This window comes from Neoarius graeffei, chromosome 11 (genome assembly GCF_027579695.1).
Source record: "Neoarius graeffei isolate fNeoGra1 chromosome 11, fNeoGra1.pri, whole genome shotgun sequence".
Classification (NCBI taxonomy): domain Eukaryota; kingdom Metazoa; phylum Chordata; class Actinopteri; order Siluriformes; family Ariidae; genus Neoarius; species Neoarius graeffei.
In genome coordinates, this window is record NC_083579.1 from 14,341,838 (window position 1) to 14,359,962 (window position 18,125).

The following is an 18,125-nucleotide window of genomic DNA, read 5'->3' on the forward strand; positions in this document are numbered from 1 at the left end:
CGCCCTCTACCATTAATCAAGACCCCATTCGAAAGAATTGGGATGGATCTCGTCAGGCCATTAGATCGGTCAACACGAGGGTATCACTTTATTTTAGTTCTGGTGGACTATGCAACGCGATACCCGGAAGCAGTGCCTCTTCACAATATCTCAGCACGCAGTATTGCGGAGGCGCTCTTCCGCGCCATCTCCCGAGTCGGAATCCCCAAAGAGATTTTGACTGATCAAGGCACCTCGTTTATGTCACGCACACTGAGCGAACTGTATGGGTTATTGGGAATTAAGCTGATCCGCACCAGCATTTATCACCCACAAACGGACAGCTTAGTCGAACGGTTCAATCGCACACTCAAGAATATAATTAAAAAGTTTGTTCGCGAGGACGCATGCAATTGGGATAAATGGCTCGAACCCCTGTTATTTGCAGTGCGAGAGGTCCCACAAGCCTCCACGGGGTTCTTCCCATTCAAATTATTATATGGGCGTAAGCCACGCGGCATCCTAGATATACTGCGATAAAATTGGAAGGAGGGACCTTCCCCGAGCAAAAATGAAATTCAATACGTTATTGACCTGCGCGCAAAACTCCACACACTCACACACCTAACCCAGGAGAATTTGCAGCAGGCCCAAGAACGGCAAACCTGCCTGTACGACAGGGGTACGTGCCTTAGGGAGTTTGCACCGGGAGATAAAGTACTCGTACTGTTGCCCAAATCGAGCTCCAAATTGATCGCCAAGTGGCAAGGACCCTTTGAGGTCACATGGCGAGTCGGGGACGTCGACTATGAGGTGAGCCGAACGGACAGGGGTGGGGCATTACAGATTTACCACCTCAATCTGCTCAAACTCTGGAATGAGGAGGTCCCCGTGGTGTTGGTGTCAGTGGTTCCGGAGAAGGCGGAGCTGGGGCTGGAGGTTCAAAAGGGAACATTGACATCGCGTACCTCCCCAGTCCCCTGTGGAGACCACCTCTCCCCGATCCAACTCACGGAGGTTGCCCAGTTGCAGACCGAGTTTTCGGACGTGTTCTTGCCCCTGCCCAGCCGCACCAGCCTCATAGAACACCACATTGAGATGCCCCCGGCGGTGGTAGTGCGCAGCCGCCCTTACAGGCTACCCGAACACAAGAAAAAAGTGGTTCAGGAAGAACTCGAGGCCATGCTCGAAATGGGCATCGTCAAGGAGCCACACAGTGACTGGAGCAGCCCGGAGGTCTTGGTTCCCAAGGCCGATGGGTCGGTCCGGTTCTGTGTGGACTATAGAAAACTCAACGCGGTGTCTAAATTCGATGCGTACCCAATGCCTCGTATTGATGAGTTGCTCGATCGACTAGGCACTGCTCGCTTTTATTCGACACTGGATTTAACGAAGGGATATTGGCAGATCCGCTTGACTCCACTATCCCGAGAAAAAACGGCCTTTTCCACACCATTCAGTTTACACCAATTCGTCACACTTCCTTTTGGGCTGTTTGGGGCGCCCGCTATGTTTCAGCGGCTGATGGACAGGGTCCTCCGCCCCCACGCCACCTATGTGGCTGCCTACCTCGACGACTTTATCATCTATAGTAATGACTGGCCGAGGCACCTCGAATATCTGAGGGCCGTCCTTAGGTCGCTGAGGCGAGAGGGTCTCACAGCCAATCCGAAGAAGTGTGCGATTGGGCGGGTGGAAGTACGGTACCTGGGCTTCCACTTGGGCAACGGGCAGGTGCGTCCCCAAATTAACAAGACTGCAGCAATTGCGGCCTGCCCGAGGCCCAAGACCAAAAAGGGGGTGAGACAGTTCCCGGGGCTGGCTGGCTATTATTGTAGGTTTATACCTAATTATTCAGACGTCACCAGCCCGCTGACTGATCTCACTAAAAAGGCGGCACCAGATCCGGTCCAGTGGATGGAGCAATGCCAGCGGGCTTTCTCTGAGGTAAAGGCCGCACTGTGTGGGGGGCCACTTTTACACTCCCCTGACTTTTCTCTCCCCTTTATGTTACAGACGGATGCGTCGGACAGAGGGCTGGGGGCTGTTTTGTTCCAGGAGGTGGAAGGGGAGGACCGCCCAGTCTTATACATCAGTAGGAAGCTGTCGGTGCGTGAGGGGCGCTACAGCACAATTGAAAAAGAGTGCTTGGCAATCAAGTGGGCGGTCCTCGCCCTCCGTTACTACCTGCTGGGGCGCCCTTTCACCCTCTGTTCGGACCACGTGCCCCTCCAGTGGCTCCACCGCATGAAGGATGCCAATGCGCGGATCACCCGTTGGTATCTGGCACTCCAACCCTTTAATTTCAAGGTGGTCCACAGGCCGGGGACAGGCACAGGTCGTGGCAGACTTCCTCTCCCGTCAACGGGGGGGGGATAGTCAGCTGCAGGCCGGACGGCCGCCCGGCCTGAGTCGGGCGGTGGGGGTATGTGGCAGCGGGGGCGTGGTCAAGTGCCTGTCTGTGACAGGAGGGCGGAGTCAGGGAAGGTAAGTGGCAGAATCACTACACCTGATGTCAATTAACTTGTGTTTGTGTGTGTCTTCCCAGTGACCGCGCCCTACTTAAGGAGGGAGAGCGAGAGCAGAGGAGCTTATCCCCGAACTAGACACCGGTTGTGTGTGTGTGTGTGTGTGTGTGTGTGTGTCTGTGTTGGTTGTTCACTGAAAAGTGTGGCAATAAAAACCCCGGTTTACGAACCTGATCTCTGTCCTTCCGTCCTCTGTGCTCCGCCCTTTGTTAGAACCATTACACCTATATCAAGCCATATTGACCTGTTACTAACAGGCACTATTGGACGATGGATTAAAACCATTCTGCAAGCAAGTGATGTGGATACAACAAAGTTCAAAGCTCACAGTAACAGATCCGCAGCCATTTCAAAAGCCAGTCAGGGGATTCCCACTGATGAAATATTGAAGCATAGAGAATGGTCTTGGGACCCAACTTTTCACACATTTTATCACAAACCTGTGATTACTGAGAATATCTTTGCTGCAGCTATATTACAATGAGTGGATCTGGTTGGTTGATATGGTTATGTTTCAATAATCTTTTCCTGGCTGAATAATATTGTTGGGACCACAATTATTGCTGTAAAATCTCATGTTGACAGGAAGTGACATCACCAGGATTTGGTAGAATCAAAAAATTAGACAAGCCTTACCTGTTCTTTTCTTTTTTACCTTGTTCTTTATAATCATGCCCACAATCTTTAAAAATATGAATATCCTCAGCAGCAGGTGTGCATCTCATGTTAACCCTCAGCACATCACCTCAGACTTATTAGAATCACAATCCAACTTCACCTTACAGGTAAGGCTTGTTTAATTTTTTTTAATTTATGACAAACTCACAACCCAGGAGTATGCACTGTTCCTGGATTCCGCTCTGTTTACCAGCTCTCCCTGATAGGGTCCGAAGTGTGCACCTATTGGAACAGTCTCCCCCTTATTAAACACTCCCAGGCCTGCATCAGGAATACTGGACTTCTGGATTTCTAACCCAGAAGGAAGAGTTTGTCTGGCTCGGTCAGGGACCCCCATGGGAACAGGAGTATCTGGGATGAAGAGGGGCGGTCCATGAACCTCACATTTGCTGAAGAAGAAGGATTTGCAAACTTCACAGTCTGGAAGTAGAGAAAACACAATAGGAAGAAATGAGGCCTGAATGTGTGTGCAATGTGTGTTTATATCTAAGACCATATACATTAGTACTGTATGAAGTTTATCCAAAGAAAACTTGCCAGAAAGGTTCACTGAGCATATGGTTGAGACTAGAGGTGTCCATCAGGATTGAGATCTCACAGGACACAACAAGGTACACGAGTATGGGAGTAAATAAGTGGTCAGATACAGTGGTGCTTGAAAGTTTGTGAACCCTTTAGAATTTTCTATATTTCTGCATAAATATGACCTAAAACAACATCAGATTTTCACACAAGGCCTAAAAGTAGATACAGAGAACCCAGTTAAACAAATGAGACAAAAATATTATACTTGGTCATTTATTTATTGAGGAAAATGATCCAATATTACATATCTGTGAGTGGCAAAAGTATCTGAACCTTTGCTTTCAATATCTGGTGTGACCCCCTTGTACAGCAATAATTGCAACTACACATTTCTGGTAACTGTTGATCAGTCCTGCACACCCGCTTGGAGGAAACTTAGCCCGTTCCTCCGTACAGAACAGCTTCAACTCTGGGATGTTGGTGGGTTTCCTCACATGAATTGCTCGCTTCAGGTCCTTCCACAACATTTCCATTGGATTAAGGTCAGGACTTTGACTTGGCCATTCCAAAACATTACCTTTATTCTTCTTTAACCATTTTTGGTAGAATGACTTGTGTGCTTAGGGTCATTGTCTTGCTGCATGACCCACCTTTTCTTGAGATTCAGTTCATGGACAGATGTCCTGACATTTTCCTTTAGAATTTGCTGGTATAATTCAGAATTCATTGTTCCATCAATGATGGCAAGCCGCCCTGGCCCAGATGCAGCAAAACAGGTCCAAACCATGATACTACCACCAGCATGTTTCACAGATGGGATAAGGTTCTTATGCTGGAATGCAGTGTTTTCCTTTCTCCAAACATAACACTCCTCATTTAAACCAAAAAGTTCTAGTTTGGTCTCATCCATCCACAAAACATTTTTCCAATAGCCTTGTGGCTTGTCCATGTGATCTTTAGCAAACCAGATGAGCAGCAATGTTCTTTTTGGAGAGCAGTGGCTTTCTCCTTGCAACCCTGCCATGCACACCATTGTTGTTCAGTGTCCTCCTGATGGTGGACTCATGAACATTAACATTAGCCAATGTGAGAGAGGCCTTCAGTTGCTTAGAAGTTACCGTGCGGTCCTTTGTGACCTTGCCAACTATTACACGCCTTGCTCTTGGAGTGATCTTTGTTGGTCAACCACTCCTGGGGAGGGTAACAATGGTCTTGAATTTCCTCCATTTGTACACAATCTGTCTGATTGTGGATTGGTGGAGTCCAAACTCTTTAGAGATGGTTTTGTAACCTTTTCCAGCCTGATGAGCATCAACAACGCTTTTTCTGAGGTCCTCAGAAATCTCTTTTGTTCGTGCCATGATACACTTCCACAAACATGTGTTGTGAAGATCCGACTTTGATAGATCTCTGTTCTTTAAATAAAACAAGGATGCCCACTCACACCTGATTGTCATCCCATTGATTGAAAACACCTGACTCGAATTTCACTTTCAAATTAATTGCTAATCCTAGAGGTTCACATACTTTTGCCACTCACAGATATGTAATATTGGATCATTTTTCTCAATAAATAAATGACCAAGTATAATATTTTTGTCTCATTTGTTTAACTGGGTTCTCTTTATCTACTTTTAGGACTTGTGTGAAAATCTGATGATGTTTTAGGTCATATTTATGCAGAAATATAGAAAATTCTAAAGGGTTCACAAACTTTCAAGCGCCACTGTATGAAGCTTGCAGAGCAAAATAAAACAATGTTCAATAACATGAGTGTGGGACTACGTGATCTATTTACAGCATTCTTAGAACCTGCCTGGTCAGGGTCATGGTTGTTTTAAATTCAGCAACTTGTTTGGTTATCTTTTAGAAAACAGAATCTACCAAATTTGTGAGGAAATCACATGTAGGTACAAACATAACTGTGCAAATAACTGCACACATTAAAAAAAAAATTATCTCTGTCTCTCTCTCTCTCTCTCTCTCTCACTCACACACACGCACGTCTCTATTTGAGCTTGCTGACAATGCTGGCATTTCTAGGTCTATACATTTTTCAAAAGGCATACCCGAGCTTAGAATCGAATCCAGGACCCTGGAGCTGGGCCACTGTGACGCCCCTAAATCCATACACATATTTGGACTCCTGTCCCTCACACCCATAGGTCATAATTGAACATTCCATTCCAGGGGCATACTCTCTGTCCCCTATTAATCAAAGCTGACTGGGGCCTTCTGCAAGCTCATGCATGTGGGGAAGAGAGCACATAGCAAAACACACCTGGAGGGAAGTGCTATCTTGTGATGTAGCACGAGCTGCATTTGGAAAAGAGGAGTTTGATGGCTTCACATGTCTTGGAGGAAGCACATGTTAGCCTTCACTCACATGGTTAGAGAGATCTGGCTGGTGGGTGGATACTCGCAGTTAACTGCATTGGGGAGAAAATGGGTGGAAGAAAAAAAAATACTATCTTCTAATGTGGTGAAGGTGCTAGGACACGTTTATTTAACATTTATGGAAGGAGACCCGGGTATTATTCAGTAAGTTTCCCAAGACAGGAGACTCTTCAGGACAGAGGAGCTTGTGCTTTCTGGTTTCTCAGTCACACAACAACCTACTTTTTTTTTTCCGTCTCAGAACAAAACACAGGAGTGGCTGGAGAGAATGACAGACATTCTTGCAACAATAAATGGTCACTAGAAACAAATAAAGCAAGCAATGTGTCATTCATTAATAAATAAAAAATTGTAATTGTAGGCAAATCACTGTGGTATGAGGGAAATAATACACTTTGGGCCATGCTCTGCTATGAAAATAAATCACCCGGCATAGATTTTTATAGAACAGCATGACCCATCGTGTGTTATTCCACACTTTTTTTATTCAGGTTAACATTATCGGCTTATAACGACTACTGTATTTTAAGGAAATAAAAAAATATATATTATTTAATTTCTCTCACTCCTTGTTACCATATTACACTCTCTATAGACAGAGTTCATACTTTATAAAAAAAAAAAGAAACATTTCATTCAGGTCACAATTTGTTGACTAAATATTCCAAGTCTGAGGCTACATCCCAAATGTACTGTATTGTACTTTTAGTGCACTAGATAGCATGTAGGGTAGAATAAACAGTGAGTGTTACTAAGCACCAGAGGGGGCTGATGTCTTACAGAGGTAGTCTTTCTTGTCAGGATCTTCCACTTTAATGGAGAGACCTTCAAGTGGGTTGTCGATGTCATCTCCATGGTTGAAGATGTTCAGCCCCAGCGTCTCCTCTTTCTTCACACAGACTTCTGACGCTTTGCATGTCTCTGATTTCATGTCTTCACACAGCTAAAGATCAAACAACAATAAGAGTTTGTGGCAGCAGGGGCGTGACCTAGCATCAGTTTGTGAATGGAGGGCAGGGCCAGGGAAGGTGAATGGCAAAGTCAATGCACTTGTGGTTAATTAATGTTGTGTGTCTGTGTAGTTGCAGTGACAGAGGATAGAAAAGGAGGGAGAGAGCAGAGAGAAAGGAGAGAGCAGAGAGAGGGGAGCTCTCCCAACCGGAACACGTGTGTGTGTTGCATGTGTGAGTGAGTAAAGCTGAAAAGCAAAGAAAATAAGTAAAATAAAGTGTGTGTGAACATCAACTCCTGCCTGCCGTGCTTCTGTGTTCCACCCACATCAGGGAGTTGTTACAGTGGTGCCGAAATCTGGGAGTACGGAAGGGAACCCCCACATGGAGTCCTCCCCATTCAAGGAGCTCATCCAGGCCCTCGCTACCACCCAGTAGAACCAGCATCAAGCACTGACCGCCCTCTGGAAGGAGCAAGAGCAATGCTTTGAAGTCTTGATCCTGGCCCAGCAGGAAGATTGCCAGACGTTCTGGTATCTGCTTGTGTCGGCAGGGGCTTTGACCGCCACCGCAGCAGACCCTTCTCATGTCACCCTCATGAAGATGGGCCCGCATGACGAGCCGGAAGCTTTCCTCGCTCTCTTTGAGCAAGCAGCCGAAACGTGGGGGTGGCCACTTGAGCAATGCATGGCACGCCTCCTCCCGCTCCTGACTGGCGAGGCACAGCTCACAGCTCCCTGCTGACAGCCGGCTCATGTACGCTGACCTAAAGAAAGCCATCCTGCAGCATGTCAGCTGCTCCCCGGAACAACATCACCAGTTTTTCCGGATGCTGACGTTGGAGGAGGTCGGCCAGCCACTCGCATTCGGCCAGCAACCCCAGGACGCCTGCCGGCGGTGGCTGAGAGTGGAAGACCGCAATGCCGATGGGATCATTGATCTGGTGGCACTGCAACAGTTCATCTCTCGACTCCCAGAAGGAACGGTGGAATGGATCCAGTGTCATCGCCTGACATCACTAGAACAAGCCATTGAATTGGTGGAGGACCATCTAGAGGCGGCTACAATGGCAGGTGGACAAGGCACCTCTCCTCGTTTCCTTTCTCTCCCCCTCTTCACTTCCCCACCTCGTTCCCTCACCACGGAGGTGGTGGCCGGCCCCTCCCCAGCCTACCCGTCGCACCCGTGGTGTCCTCCCATCTCCTTCTTCCGTGTCTGTGTCTTCTCCCCATCAGGTGAGTGATGCCCATAATGCCAGTGCAGAGGGAAAGCTGGTGTGCTGGTGCAGCGGGGAGCCGGGGCATCTCCGGAATGGAGATGGGAGCTGTGATGTTAGGGTTTTGCTGGGATTCGAACCTGGTTCGTTGGTGTGATAATCCAGCAAACCCCCACTAGGCCACCAGGGGGATGACTCAAATGCAGAGGCGTGAGGCGGAAGTAGAAAAAGAATCAAAAGGTTTATTTAAACTATATACACTATATACAGGGCAAAACAAAAGACAAAAAAAAACCAAAGAGTATAATCCAAAAGAAAAGCAAAGTGCAAAAATTCAAAAGCTAAGAAGATCAAAAAACACAGTACAAAGGAAACTGGAGATAAACATAACAGCACAAAGACTCCGTGACAAGAGGACTGAACTCAGGGGTATAAATAGACAAACTAATTAAGGACACAGGTGAAGATAATTAGGCAATTAACACAAACACAAAACACAGGAACAGTGGCGGCCTCTAGAGGCCAAAATAAACACGACATGAAAAGGAAATAACAGCGGCCTCTAGAGGCCAAAACAGTCCTAGTCCTAACAGGACTCCCCCCTCTAGGAGCGTCTCCTGACGTTCCCAGGGCGATCCGGATGGGCCGAATGGAAGTCCCGACATAGTTCTTTATCAAGGACATCCCGAGCAGGAACCCAGCAGCGCTCCTCAGGACCATAGCCCTCCCAGTCCACCAGATATTGCAACCCGCCGCGGACCCGGCGGGAGTCAAGCAGGCGATTCACAGTGAACACAGTCTGCCCCTGGAAGATGCGGGGGGGTGGGGGGTTCCTAGGGGCAGGGGCATACGTAGACGTCAGTACGGGCCGTAACAGGGAAACATGGAAAGTGGGGTTGATCCTCAGAGTCCGGGGCAACTGGAGCCGGTAGGAGACAGGGTTCACCCTGCGCACCACCTTGAAGGGGCCAATGTAGCGAGGAGCAAGCTTGCGGTTCTCCACCCGCAGTGGAAGGTCCTTAGTGGACAGCCAAACACGCTGCCCAGGGCGGAAAGCGTGTGCAGGTCTTCTATGGCGGTTGGCCTGAGTCTGGTTGGTTCTGGAGGTCTGTATGAGGGTCTTCCTGACCTTGCTCCAGGTCTTGCGACACCGTCTCACATATTGGTTGACCGAGGGCACCCCCGCGTCCTCCTCCTGGTCCGGGAACAGAGGTGGCTGGAACCCGAATTGGCACTGGAATGGCGACAGCTTGGTGGCCGATGACTGCAGGGTGTTGTGGGCGTACTCCGCCCATGGCAGCCAGGTGCTCCACGATGTCGGGTTATCCATAGCCAGGCCTCGCAGGGTGGTTTCCAGGTCCTGGTTGAGCCTCTCCGTCTGACCATTGGACTGTGGGTGAAACCCAGAGGAGAGGCTGGCAGTGGCTCCGATGACCTTGCAGAACCCGTGCCACACTCGGGAGGAGAACTGGGGCCCTCGGTCTGAGACGATGTCCTGTGGAAGACCAAAGACTCGGAAGACATGATTAAACAAAAGTTTCGCAGTTTCAAGAGCAGAGGGGAGTTTGCACAGTGGTATGAAGCGGCAGGCCTTGGAGAATCTGTCAACTAAGACCAAAATGACCGTGTTACCTTGTGACTCAGGGAGACCCGTGATAAAGTCGACTGCCACGTGGGACCAGGGACGCCGGGGAATGGTCAGAGGATGCAGGAGACCCTGGGGACGCTGTCGTGGGTTCTTGGTTCTGGTGCAAACCTCACAGGACAGGACAAATGACCTTACTTCCTTCTCCATGTTAGGCCACCAGAAGCGTCTTTTCAGGAAGTCCAGGGTCCTCCGAGCTCCCGGGTGGGCGGTGAGAGGGGAAGAGTGACCCCACTGGAGAACCTTGGCCCGGGCTTGATGTGGGACGTACAAGAGGCCTGGTGGCCCCGTCCCAGGACCGGGGTCCTGGCGTTGGGCTCGTCGGACAGCCTCCTCAATACCCCAGCGGACAGGGGCCACAATCCGGGACACAGGGATAATAGGCCCGACTTCATTCTCCCTGTTAGTGGCAGAGAACAGTCTGGACAGTGCGTCAGGTTTGGTGTTCTTGGAGCCGGGGCGGTATGAGAGGGTGAAGTCAAACCGACTGAAAAACAGGGCCCACCTAGCCTGTCGAGGGTTCAGTCTCTTGGCTTGCTGGAGGTACTCCAGGTTCTTGTGGTCAGTCCAAACCAGGAATGGATGTTGTGCTCCCTCCAGCCAGTGCCTCCACTCCTCAAGGGCCAGTTTGACCGCTAGCAGTTCTCGATCCCCCACATCGTACCGGGACTCAGCAGGACTCAGGCGGTGGGAGAAGTAAGCGCAGGGGTGCAGCTTTCCTTCCGAACGTTGAGAGAGCACCGCGCCGACACCACTGTCCGAGGCGTCCACCTCCACGATGAATGGTTGGGAGGTGTCCGGGAGAACCAGAATGGGTGCCGTGCAGAAGCGGTCCTTGAGGTCTTTGAACGCCTTTTCTGCCTGAGGAGACCAGCCATAAGATCCACCTGTCCCTTTGGTGAGGTCTGACATGGGTGCTGCCACAGAACTGAAGTTCCTGATGAACTTGCGGTAGAAGTTAGCGAATCCTAAGAACCGCTGAACCTCCTTAACGGACTTGGGAGTAGGCCAGTCCCGGACGGCCAGGGTCTTGGCAGGGTCCATTTGGAGTTGGCCTGTCCGTACAATAAATCCCAGAAAGGAGACCTCGGGAACATGAAATTCGCATTTCTGGGCCTTGGCGAACAGATTGTTCTGTAGCAGCCTCTGGAGAACCTGGCGGACATGGTGGCGGTGCTCCTGCACGGTCTTGGAAAAGATAAGGATGTCGTCGAGGTAGACAAAGACGTACAGGTTAATCATGTCCCTTAAGACGTCGTTGATTAGGGCCTGAAAAACAGCTGGTGCGTTGGTGAGTCCGAAGGGCATCACCTGGTATTCGTAGTGCCCAGATGGGGTGTTAAAGGCAGTCTTCCACTCGTCTCCCTGTCGGATACGGATGAGGTGGTATGCGTTCCGTAGGTCCAACTTGGTGAAGACGGTGGCGCCTTGGAGCAGGTCAAAAGCAGTGGACATCAGCGGAAGGGGATATCGGTTGCGCACAGTGATCTTATTCAGGCCCCTGTAATCAATACATGGTCGGAGCCCCCCATCCTTCTTGCCGACAAAGAAGAAGCCGGCTCCAGCAGGTGAAGTGGAGGGTCGAATAAACCCAGAGACCAGGGCATCTTTGAGGTATTCCTCCATGGCCTTGCGTTCTGGCTGAGAGAGTGAAAACAGTCTGCCACGAGGAGGGGTAGTCCCAGGGAGCAAGTCGATGGCACAGTCGTAGGCCCGGTGCGGAGGAAGAACGGCGGCCCTGCTCTTGCTGAATACCTCCTTGAGATCCCAGTACTCTGTGGGAACTTGAGATAACTCGGTGAGATCAGGGGGCTCGGCAGGAGACACAGGAGAGCTAGAGAGCAGACAAGAGGCATGGCATGCAGGGCCCCATTCCACAACCTGGCTTGTTACCCAGTCTATGCGAGGGTTGTGGCGAGTAAGCCAAGGAAGGCCTAGAATAACTGGGAACTCAGGTGAAGGAATCAGGTGCAGGGATATTTCTTCCTTGTGACCTTGAGACTGGAGGAAAACTGGAGAAGTAACTTGGGTGACTCTTCCATCACCTAACGCTTGGCCATCGAGGGCAGACACAGACAGTGGGACTTCAAGAGGTGCAGTCGGAATATTGATGCTTTGGGCGAAGTGAATATCCATAAAGTTCCCAGCCGCCCCTGAGTCTATCAAAGCTTGACAAGAGTGGACAGACTCACCCCAGGAGATGGAGACCGGGATGTAGATTCCTTGGCCAGGGAGTCCGGGAGAGAGGGTAGGCCCCGTCACAACCCTCCCTCGGCTGGACGGGGCGGTCCTTTTCCCAAGAGTTCGGGACATGATGCTCGGAAGTGACCAGGCTTGCCACAGTAGATGCAGCACTTGTCCCTCCTTCTGCGCTCCCTCTCAGATGCGGAGAGGCGAGTACGACCCACTTGCATGGGTTCTGGACAGTCACTGAAGGAGGTAGACGGTCTCCAGGTAGAGGTAGGGAGGCTGGGGGGGCTCAAGGCTTGGTGGCGTTCTCTCATCCTGTTGTCCAGACGAATAGCATGTGAGATGAGGGTTTCGAGGTCACTTGGGCATCCAGTAGAGGCCAGACCTTCCTTGATGGGGTCAGACAGACCATGGTGGAAGGCTGACACCAGGGCAGTCTCGTTCCATCCACTTACTGCTGCGAGTGTTCGGAACGAGATGGCGTAATCTGCGACGCTTCCTCCTTGCCGGATGGACATGAGCTTTCGGGCTGCGTCGGTACTGATGTCTGCCTGATCGAAGACCCGAAGCATCTCTTCAGAAAACAGCTGGAAATCAAAGCACTCAGGTCCCTGTCTTTGCCAGATAGCAGTAGCCCAGGCTCGCGCCTTACCAGCTAATAAGGTGATCACAAAGGCAATCTTGCGGCGATCCGTAGTGTAGGTGGTAGGCTGAAGCTCAAAGGTGAGTTGACACTGGGTAAGGAACTCTCGGCACTCACTGTGCTTGCCGTCATACCTCTGTGGTGCAGGAAGGCTGGGTTCGCGAGGTGAAGAAGGCAGCATTGCAGGAGGCACTGGAGCAGGAGTGGGAGCTGGATCAGGAGCAGGAACTGGATCAGGAGCAGGAGATGCAGGCAGAGATGTCAGCTGTGCCAGGGTTTTCCCAATTTGCTGAAGCAGTTCCTCGTGGCGAGCGAGGGCCTCACGTTGGCTGGTGAGCGTACGTCCATGAGCGTCCATGGTCGCTCCGAAGCGTGTCAAAGCTGCCATAATTCCCTGAAGGTTGGCCGGGTAGACAGTTGAAGCAGCCTCTGCTGAGTCGGTCATGACGGAGTCTTTCTGTTAGGGTTTTGCTGGGATTCGAACCTGGTTCGTTGGTGTGATAATCCAGCAAACCCCCACTAGGCCACCAGGGGGATGACTCAAATGCAGAGGCGTGAGGCGGAAGTAAAAAAAGAATCAAAAGGTTTATTTAAACTATATACACTATATACAGGGCAAAACAAAAGACAAAAAAAAAACCAAAGAGTATAATCCAAAAGAAAAGCAAAGTGCAAAAATTCAAAAGCTAAGAAGATCAAAAAACACAGTACAAAGGAAACTGGAGATAAACATAACAGCACAAAGACTCCGTGACAAGAGGACTGAACTCAGGGGTATAAATAGACAAACTAATTAAGGACACAGGTGAAGATAATTAGGCAATTAACACAAACACAAAACACAGGAACAGTGGCGGCCTCTAGAGGCCAAAATAAACACGACATGAAAAGGAAATAACAGCGGCCTCTAGAGGCCAAAACAGTCCTAGTCCTAACATGTGATCCAGATCCCTGACGCACCAGAGACCGCCCCTGATCAGGCCAGAACATATTGCATACCAGTAAGTGTTCAAGGGGATACATATCATGCATTAGTGGATTCCGGTTGTAATCAAACCTCAATTCACCAAAGGCTGGTGCAAGGTGAGGCATTGGGATGAGCACAAGCGGCGAAGGTGTGTGCATGGGGATGTTCACAATTATCCTCTAGTGTCTGTCCATATTCTATTCCAGGGCCAAAAACATAGTTAAGGTGGCGGTTAATCCTCGTTTCACCCACTTGCTGATTTTGGGAACTGATTGGCTGGGGTTTCAAACCTTAATGGAATACGTAGTAGGGAGTGGGTCCTGCAATAAAACATCATGGGGGGATCCTCCTACTCAAGCGAGTAGGACGCTTCTTTGCTTTGCTCCTGCTTTCTTAATCTTTATTTCTATACTTTACTTTCTCATTGAATTTCCACTTTTTTTTTCTCTTTTCTTCATCTTTATAAGCTTTTAATTTAATTTTAATTTCCACTTTTTTTTTTAAATGCCAGGAAGCAAAAAATCCTGCAGAAAATGCATGGAATTAGAACAGAGGATTTCTATTCTGGAATCAAAGATTAATGCTCTGCCAAAGACGGACGAATTAAAAGCGATATCTCAGGAAAGGAGTACAGAAACAGTGGCTGAGAATGCAGAGATTGCGCTCCGACAGACTGAGGACATTGCAGACCAAGTGGAAGAATTCATAACTCAAGCTGTACAAAATGTGAGTACTGAAAACTGGCAAATGATGGGTGCTAAGCCCAAAAACAAAAACAGAAGAGTAATTACTTCAACACCAGCTCGTTCTACAAATTACAATAGGATCTACAATCCTATGGAAAATCCACAGCCCATAAAGCTTCAGAACAAATTTGAATGCCTCAGGGATGTGGAAGAGGATTTGTCAAGTGGACAAACACATAGTAAAAAGAGATCGCACCAAGATCGAAGAGCTGTGAGAAGAGGCAAAAAGCAGCTCGTAACACCACCTGATCCCACAACCCTTGTTCTTGGTGATTCCACTGTAAGACAATTAAAAGGTTATGAGATGATTATTTGTTGTCTTCCAAATGCATCCATCTCTGACACCAAAGACAGCATTTTGAAACTCATGTCCGAGCATAAAACGATTAAGCGTATCGTTGTACATGTGGGAGCAAACGATGTTTTCAGAGAACAGCTGTTTGTCCAAGATGATTTCAGAAAACTTTTTTCTGAGCTCTATAAGACTGGAATTCAATCTTTTATCAGTGGCCCACTCCCAGCGAGAGGAAGTTTTGCTTTTTCTCGACTCTTCAGTCTTAACACCTGGCTTGGAAAAACTTGTTCTTCATTTGGTATGAATTTCATAGACAATTTTAATCTTTTTTGGAATCGCAAAGAATTCTACAAGCCAAATAGCACTGAACTCAGCTGGATTGGAGCCAAAGTCTTAGCAGACCACTACAAACTTGCAATCTTTTCTCAGCCAGCACCGAGGAAAACAGTTGATAAGATGTCGCAGACTGACATAGTTACAAAGCCTAAACAATCATCTTTGCAAGTTGTCATCAAGGACACACAAACATCTGACTTGCAGGCCTCCCAACATTCAAGGACAGACGACTCCACTTCTCCTCAGATGGATTTCCCAAATAGCATGAAAAAATTGCTTCCTATGGCTACACTCTCTTTTTCCAGCCCAAATTTGTTGCGACAAGCAGTGTACCCAGTTCATCAAAATTGTGTTCGTCCAGGACTTTCAGCTGGCTACAAATCTTTTTCACCATCCAAAAGATACATGTCATCTCCAGTCCTTTCACCCTCAAACCAAATGGAACATTTAGAAAGTCTTGTTTGATGTACTCTGGGTCCCTGCAAATGGATGTAGAAAAAAGCAGGGATCCGATGTTGACACTATTCCTGTGTTGATAAGAAACAGAAAACATAGAGCACATTTAACCCTGGGGGTGAACCAATCTAATCTCCTTCCTGTTTTAAAACAGCATCAGAGTGCACAACCAAATATTACTGTAAAACTAGCCCTTCTGAACATTAGATCACTTTTAAACAAGTCATTTTTAATTAATGATCTTATTTGTAAACACAATCTTGATTTTTTGCTTCTAACTGAAACCTGGCTGGATCAAGCAAATAGTGCTACCACCCTTATCGAAGCAGCTCCCCCAAATTTTAATTTTTTGAATGTTACCCGACAAGGGAAAGGTGGAGGGATCGCAAATATATTCAAAGTCTCTTTTCAATGCACTTGTTATATGCTCTCCTAACATATTATTATTAACTATTTACAGGCCTCCGAGACATTCAGCCAAAGTCTTTCTTGAAGAGTTTGGTGAATTGTTATCAGTCATTTGCTTAGAGTTTGATTGTCTTATTATATCTGGGGATTTTAACTTGCATGTAGATAATACTGATAACATTTATGCCAAAGAACTATTTGCAATTATTGATAACTTTAACCTAGTACAACATGTACAGGGACCGACCCACTCTCGTGGTCATACTCTTGACCTCGTCATCACAAAGGGTCTTACTGTTTCTTATACTGTTGTTGACCTGGCCTTATCTGATCATTTCTGTGTTTTCTTTGAAGTTTCTATGTCTCCTCACATTCAGAATAGCTCAACGACTATAGGCAGGAGAGTCATAAACGACAACACATGTGCTCTTTTTAAGCAAGCTCTCTCTCAGAACTCAACCAAAATGTCAGACTCTGTAGATGATTTACTGGAATTTTTTAATTTAAATATGACCCAAATTATGGATGATATTGCTCCATTCAAAATAAAAAGAGTCAATGATAAGCAGAAAGCACCATGGAAGCAGTACCCGGCTGTTAAACTGCTAAAGAGAGAATGTAGAAAGACTGAAAGAAAATGGCGCAAATCTAAACTTCACATCCATTATCAAATCCATAAAGAGATGCTTTGTAATTATAATTATGAAATTCGTAAAGCAAGACAGTCTTTCTTCTCCAATATCATCAGCAGGAATATGAACAATGCCCGTGTGCTATTTTCAACAGTAGAGAAGCTAACTAATCCCCCACCACAATTAGCACCTGAACTTCTCTCAGTTAATAAATGCAATGAGTTTGCATCCTTCTTCAAAGGTAAAATTGATAAAATACGGCAGAATATTTCTCATAATATATCTCAGTTGCAAAAAATTGAAAAACTGCAATCACCAATGACACAGATAGATAACTTTAACACAATGTCAGAATTTTGTTTAATTGATTATGAGACTCTTGAAAAAACTGTACAAAATCTCAGTTCCTCAACATCTGAACTGGACATTCTGCCCACCAACTTTTTTAAGTCTGTTCTTCATCTTATAATTACAGATGTGCTTCAAATTATAAATACATCCTTGGAGACTGGTGTTGTTCCTGTGTCCCTAAAAAAAGCTGTTGTAAAGCCCCTTCTTAAAAAAAAATAATCTGGATCCTTCAGTGTTAAATAATTACAGGCCAATATCAAATCTACCATTTATCGGGAAAATCCTTGAAAAAATTGTCTTCAATCAATTAACTGCCTTCTTGATATCAAACAGCCATTTTGATAATTTTCAGTCAGGATTTCGTGCCAATCATAGCACTGAAACAGCGCTGATTAAAGTTATAAATGACATACGTCTTAATACTGATGCAGGCAAAACATCGGTCCTGGTATTACTGGACCTCAGTGCAGCTTTTGATACTGTTGATCACAACATACTGCTATATCGACTTGAACACTGGGTTGGATTGACTGGTAAAGTTATCAATTGGTTAAAATCATACTTAAAAGATAGAAGCTTCTTTGTTACCCTGGGAAATTGTTCCTCAACATCAATGCCCTTGACCTGTGGTGTCCCCCAGGGGTCGATTCTTGGACCATTACTTTTCAACCTTTATATGCTCCCACTTGGGCAAATTATCAATAAAAATTCAATTTTGTATCACTGCTATGCAGATGATACCCAAATTTATTTTGCTCTATCACCAAATGATTATGCCCCCCTTGAATGTCTCTACCAGTGTATCGATCAAATCAATAGCTGGATGTCACAAAATTTTCTTCAGCTGAACACAGATAAAACAGAAGTAATTCTATTTGGAAAAAAAGATGAAAGACTCAGGATTACCACTATTCTTGACACAAAAGGGATTAAAACTAAAGAAATGGTTAAAAATCTTGGTGTTTTCATTGACAGCGAGCTAAACTTTGACAGTCACATGAAAGCAATCACTAAAACGGCATTTTATCACCTAAAAAACATTTCCAAACTAAGAGGACTTATGTCAAAACATGATCTGGAAAAACTAATACATGCCTTCATCTCTAGTAGGGTTGATTACTGCAATGGCCTTTTCACAGGCCTGCCAAAAAAGACCATCAAACGACTTCAGCTGGTTCAAAAT

At 47.0% G+C, this 18,125-nt stretch overlaps 1 protein-coding gene across 5 annotated transcripts in view; it reads right to left on the reverse strand.

The window, feature by feature from the left end:
- Window positions 1-18,125, reverse strand: part of LOC132894125 (histone-lysine N-methyltransferase PRDM9-like) — a 178,662-nt gene that overhangs the window by 26,367 nt on the left and 134,170 nt on the right. For 2 of the 5 annotated variants that reach the window (XM_060933471.1, XM_060933470.1), the window contains 2 exons: window positions 6,888-7,050; window positions 3,334-3,605 (listed from right to left, as the gene is read on the reverse strand). The exons of 2 other annotated variants lie outside the window; for them this stretch is intronic. In XM_060933471.1, coding sequence (XP_060789454.1) covers window positions 3,334-3,605; window positions 6,888-7,038 — 423 coding nt within the window. In that variant the 5' untranslated portion in view covers window positions 7,039-7,050. The remainder of the gene's footprint in view (window positions 1-3,333; window positions 3,606-6,887; window positions 7,051-18,125) is intronic. One more of the 5 variants, XM_060933473.1, reaches the window with a different exon arrangement.